The sequence below is a fragment of the Cystoisospora suis genome (assembly GCF_002600585.1).
Source record: "Cystoisospora suis strain Wien I chromosome Unknown contig_5241, whole genome shotgun sequence".
Taxonomy (NCBI): domain Eukaryota; phylum Apicomplexa; class Conoidasida; order Eucoccidiorida; family Sarcocystidae; genus Cystoisospora; species Cystoisospora suis.
The window spans coordinates 1,277-6,558 of NW_027158032.1; the positions used below are offsets into that span (position 1 = coordinate 1,277).

At 53.9% G+C, this 5,282-nt stretch overlaps 2 protein-coding genes across 2 annotated transcripts; both read left to right on the top strand.

The window, feature by feature from the left end:
- Window positions 1-272: 272 nt before the first annotated feature.
- Window positions 273-5,282, top strand: CSUI_009018 (uncharacterized protein). Its single transcript, XM_068069137.1, has 7 exons — window positions 273-954; window positions 1,362-1,492; window positions 1,811-2,062; window positions 3,264-3,564; window positions 3,704-4,022; window positions 4,622-4,893; window positions 5,157-5,282. The coding sequence occupies exons 5-7, from the start codon at window positions 3,988-3,990 to the stop codon at window positions 5,210-5,212; spliced, it is 363 nt and encodes a 120-aa protein (XP_067918886.1). The 5' UTR covers window positions 273-954; window positions 1,362-1,492; window positions 1,811-2,062; window positions 3,264-3,564; window positions 3,704-3,987; the 3' UTR covers window positions 5,213-5,282.
- Window positions 2,732-3,102, top strand: CSUI_009019 (uncharacterized protein; the record flags this gene model as incomplete). Its single annotated transcript, XM_068069138.1, has 1 exon — window positions 2,732-3,102. A coding segment is annotated over one exon (189 nt), but the record flags the coding sequence as incomplete, so codon positions are not given.

A 5,282-nucleotide genomic window follows, 5' to 3' on the forward strand; every position in this document is an offset into this window, starting at 1 on the left:
GACGTTGGCTAAAAAAGAAAAGAATGCAACTGTGTGTCGGGCACTCCCGCCACATCTGGTGGCGAACAATGAAAGTCCCTCTGAGAACGTTATTGTCCGCTCCATTCAGCGCGATCTGTCATTGCCATCATCTGTACGGTCCCGTAACGCCCACTTGTTTGTTGCTTTGTTCGCTGTTGGCGCATCCTTTGCGCCAGTGAGCCCGCGGCGTCCTTTGTCCGGTCCGCTGCATGCACCCGTTGTGAGAGAAGACCATGACCCCCTAATGCGCGACTGACTTTGTCGTCGCCCACCAAAAATGCGATCGAAGCCTGCCAGGGGTTGCGTGCCCGTTGATTTCTCTACTACGGCTCGGGGACTCACTCAAGGCGAGGCAGGCGTTGTGAGTGAAATGTCTTTGTTGGATTGCTGGCGCAGGCGCAAGGTTTTCTCCCAACCTCGCCCCGATCCAACTGCTGATTCTCCCTTCAAACCCGAGAATATGTTTGCATAGGTTGGCCTCTGGAGCAAACTGAAACTTGCCGTCTGAAACTTCACAGCGCACGAAATCCTGCAGGACTGTGCAAAGAAGGGGAGTGCCCTCTTCTTAGCGGACGGAAACCTTTCCGGCAGTAAACGTTGACTTCTTATGGCTCAAACCGTAGTGGTCGAGAAACCGTAGTGGTCGAGAAACCCGCGTCCGTCTCCGGTTCATCGTTTCAATGGAAAGCTCTTTAGAGGGAGCCGGCTCGTGTCTGTCCACGTTTTACTCTCCCCACTCTACCAGCGTGCTCTAGTCGCGCTGTCTTTTTTCGCCGTGCTTTGCACTTTGTTTGCTCCGCCATGGTCGCGGCACTTCCGAGTCGTGTGTCTTTCTTTCTTTCTTTCTCGGCGTGTCTCCTGGCGTGGGCGCACGCCTGTGTCGTTTCCAGTCGCCCCTCCTTTCTGCCGAGTCTGTCTGCGTAGCGTACACAGGTGCGCTGCTCAGCTCTTCGTCGCCGGGGGGCCTCTCGGCCTTAGTCGTCAGCCTCTTCGTTCACGTATCACGTGTAGGGGCGAACCCCGAGCATACAGTCTCCTTCGGATTTGTTGCGGACCCTCTGTCTTTCTTACATACTTACTGTGGCCGCTTCGAGTTCACTTCCGGCTCCACTCCGTGGTGTCCACACACGTGAAACGTTGCCTGGTGGGGCCCCGGATTTTCCGTGTCCCGACCTGTATCGCCACCATGGCGGCTCAAAGAATCAAGATGTTTCTTGTGATCTGCTTGTTACCGACCGCCCTTGTGAGCCTTCTTTTACCCAGGCACATTCCTGGTTGTCCTGCTCAAAGACGCGACTTGTCACCAGCCTCTTTCGCATTCTTGTTTCTTGCTGTCACAGCTGCGAAACAGCTTCCCTCTCCTCAGACGTCGGGGTCTCTTAGGGAAGGAAAAGACGAAGGGCTCCGAGTTGAGGAGTTCTTGCGAGCCGATGACCTGGCTCATATACAGAAGCTGACTCAAAGTTTTCAGGTGAGAAGCTTCATGTGGAGCTGCGTTTCGTTGTCAGGCGCCCGTGCATCTCTCTCGAGCTGCCCGGGTCCGTCTTGATCCACAAGTTTATGTCATGAGCAGTCATCGTCTTCAGTGTTTTGGTGTAACAGAGGGCGGTTTTCTGAGGCAGGCGGACTCCGGTAGCTTCTGAGCGGTCAGATTTTCTTCCGTAGTTGGCTTCTGTTTCCCCTTTGGAAACCCAGGCTCTTTGAAGCTCTAGGGCGACTGGCCGTGCTCGCGGTTGTTACGAGACAGAACTCCACTCGACCTTGTAAGATGTCTCTCTCTTACGTTCAGGCCTCAGTTTCAGTACCCGAGCTTTCGGCATTTGTCTCTCTTCGCTTTTTTTCCCCCTCGTTTTGTACTTCTGGCTCGTGTTCTTCCCGGGAGGAAGCTTCTCTATTGACAGCCTCGCTATGTCGAGCAGTTCAGGAGCGTCTGGTCAGCTCTCCTAAGGAGGCTAGTGGAGACATTGAAGCGTCTAGTCTACGAGTATATCTTTTACTCAGGGCAAGGAGGCTGCTGGGATGCCATTTCAAGGTTCCCAGAGTAAGCCTGGCAACCGTGTCATCCCGTGTTTTTGCTCTTTTCTCTGGTTCAACGCCGATCCCCTGTGCTTCCGCCTGGCCAAAATTTCGTCGGTTTGACGGCATGAAAGAAAGCAGCTAGGCGGTCAAGTCCGGTGTTACTGCTTGTATCTCCCTCGCCAGGGACCGTCTCCATCTCGACACATGTCGGAGAACCCGGCAATTCTTGTTCGGCCCTTGGAAATTGTTCGCAGTCTTCCTTCCATCCAGTGAACCATGATTCCATGTCGGCAGAGCTTGATCTATTAGTCCGGACGCGTCGTTCTCTCCCAGTAGCACCTCAGGGCAGACCTGCATGGCTTATAGTGTACAGCTACCGTTCTATTTTGCCGGTGAGAGCAGTCCAGTTGCTTGGTCGCTGACAGTCCTGCGCTTTGGTGCGCTTTCGTCCCCTTTCTGATAGAGAAATTACAGAAGTCTGCTCTCAGAGGTATCGAATCCTTTCTCTGAGGAAAAGTGAGGAGATTTTCTTTCTCTTCGTGTCTAGGTATCTGGTTCTCGCCGCTGCAGGACCGCGTAATCGGGGAGGAGTACGTGGTGTGCACATTCGCGCACAAAGACGATTTTTTCAGCTGTACACTTGGTGTAAAAGGACCTATCTGCGGATCTCCCGATAACAAAAGGGCGTCGCACGGCAAACTGAAGAGAGCACGCGGTCCGCTCGCGCTCACAGGGCTGTAGTGTCTGAAGTCTCCCCCACTTCAATGTCCCATAGGCAGCACAGCTCGAAGACCGAGAGCGCTCTTCCCAGGCGCGAAGCGTGTGGACCAAGCGTATCCACCGCGTTTACCGGACACGTTTTGAAACCAGTGTCTGCGTGACTCCAGACTTCCAGCAGGGGGCCTGCGATCATACTCTTTTGCACCGTTGTCTAGGAAAGGCTCGTACTGCGACACAAGATTGGAGGTCCTCCGTTGTCCCGAGTATTCGACTCCGTCGCACACGTGTACGCGCACATGCGCGTTCATCGTGTAATGCTATACAGTGGGGCTCGAAAAGCACTAATACGAGGTCAGTGAGGCATTCGTGATTCTGAAGGAGTGTCGCAGACGTCGCCTCTACTCGCCCCACTCGCTTCGCGTGAGGAGGACGCCAGTCCGACTTCACTCTCGGATCGGTCCAAAAAGTGTGGCTTCCCGTGTATTTCCGTTACTTTTTTTCAGGGCGTGGCCCTGTCCGCTGTGTCGGCCGGGCATTCTCTTCGTCTTTCCTCGGCAACCGCAGATGAGGAGCTGTTTGGCAGGGCATTTGCGCTTCTCGCGTTCCAAGAAGCTAGTCCGGGCGGCAGAGCTGCAGATGAAAAAGCTTCTCGAAACAAGAGACTCACAAAACCAGTTCAAGCGGAGAGAGATGAGCAGAAGGAAGGTGATAAGCTAAACTATGGTGCTGTCGTTGCAGATCTTCTCAAACTAGTGGAGCAGTGCACTGAAGCAAAGACAAAGGACAATTCTTTCCAAACCGAGAGTAAGGACGCCAACCAGGTGTTTTTCAGATTTTGGTGCAGTTGTTTCATTTCTTATGAGCATTCAAGCGGATCTGTACACATAGTGCCGGGCTTATTTTCAAACAGCCGCGAGTATGTCCGGTTTGCTTATGTTCGCAGGGGAGCACGCACTGAGCGACGATCCGGTTTACCAGACCGGACGCGCAGCTGCCTTACTGGCACTAGCTCGCGGAGCGAAGCGCGCCCTGGTGGAGACGTGGGAGGGAAACAAAGCTGTGAAGAAGGAGCTGAACGAGAAAGCGCTCTGGGCAGTCGTGCGACACGGTCTGAACGTGCTCGAAGGCGCAGCCTCCGAGATTTTCGTTTCTGGGAAAGAAAAGCAACGAGCGCGAAAGAAAAAGGAGGGGTGGGAAGTGAAGATTCGAATAAGCGCAGACAATGAGATGGCCCGGGGTCTCCTCCTGCAAGCATTTTTTGAGTGAGTAGGGAGCCGCTCCGAATATGCGCAGCTAGTGGCTTCCGGCTGTGGATTTAGCTACGCATACCACCCGTAACGCGCTAAGACAGAAGAGAAGAACTAGAACAGCCTTCCTCGTTCATTTTTTGAACGCCCATCGAGAAGCCCGTCTCTGTTCTCCTCCTGTCTCCCCATGCGGTACGAGAGATCAATGATAAGTGCTTTGCTCTCCCGTGGGCTCCCCTTTCCGACTCCGATCCATCTGCTCCCCATTCACAGTGTTCTTGACAACGGATGAATATTCTGTGTTCTTTTTGGTTTGCATGGCGGTAGAAGTGCTGCAGGGAGGAGTGGCAGAGGTCCCTTGTTTGATAATCTCCTTTCCCCGTCTGCCACAATAGAAGGGACACTGGGAGGGACGAAGACGTTAAGGCGTCATTTCTACCACACAGGTGAAGAGCACTGTGTAACTCTGGAGGACCTGCAGCAAACATTCACATTGGACTGTCGTAATGCAGTGGTCCCCCTTCGTTCACCGGTTCCGCGTCAGTGCAAACTACTGGAGCCGGAGCCGCGTGTTCTCAGAAAAGAGTTCTTCCGTCGCATACATCTGTTCTCAGATTCAGTTTTCTGGTCGAGAGAGGCCACCTCCTTCTCGAACGCTCGAACAATGAGCCATCAGCCGAGGCCACCCGCCGCGCCCTTTCGGTTCCGCAGATTTCTGAACACTTAGTGAGAGTTGCAACGGGAGGCTTGACTGAAGCGATCTTCAGCATCAAGAGCTTTGCGGGGACGAGTGAATCGTCGCTGGAAAGTTTGGTTTTTCTCCTTGATGCTGTGCAGGTGCGCACTTGCACTGTTGAGAGTGTTCCATGCATGTTTCCCATCACACGTAGGTGCTCTCGTCATTCACGCGTGATCGAGCGCTCAACAACGGAGGACTCACTGCTCACACCTTCCCGTGCTCCGGTTGGGGTGCCACCTATCGAGGCAAGGCACTCTCTGTCTGGGGGGGCTTCGATCGTAACTATTCCAAGGGGGGTGTGTCTGTGGGGTAGCTGGCTGGTAGCTGGATTGAGTACGATGACTGGTCGAACAAGGTAAAGGACTTAGTCGCGAAGTGGCGTGTTCGTTTTCTTCTTGGATTTTGTTCAGATTGCAGCCGAGAGGGGAGCTTTTGGCGCGATTCTGAGGAACCGGCAGAGAATTGAGGTCTGCGATGTGTGGGGCCGGGAGTTGCCTCCTAACGCCGAGGTCTATGCGCGCCTCCAGCTTCCCTCA

Bases quoted from the DNA above. Each gene is read 5' to 3' on its own strand.
- CSUI_009018 (XM_068069137.1), top strand. From the start codon at position 3,988: ATGGCCCGGGGTCTCCTCCTGCAAGCATTTTTTGA. The intron at 4,023-4,621 runs GTGAGTAGGGAG...ATCTGTTCTCAG, and splicing joins CTCCTGCAAGCATTTTTTGA to ATTCAGTTTTCTGGTCGAGA. The intron at 4,894-5,156 runs GTAGGTGCTCTC...GATTTTGTTCAG, and splicing joins ATGCATGTTTCCCATCACAC to ATTGCAGCCGAGAGGGGAGC.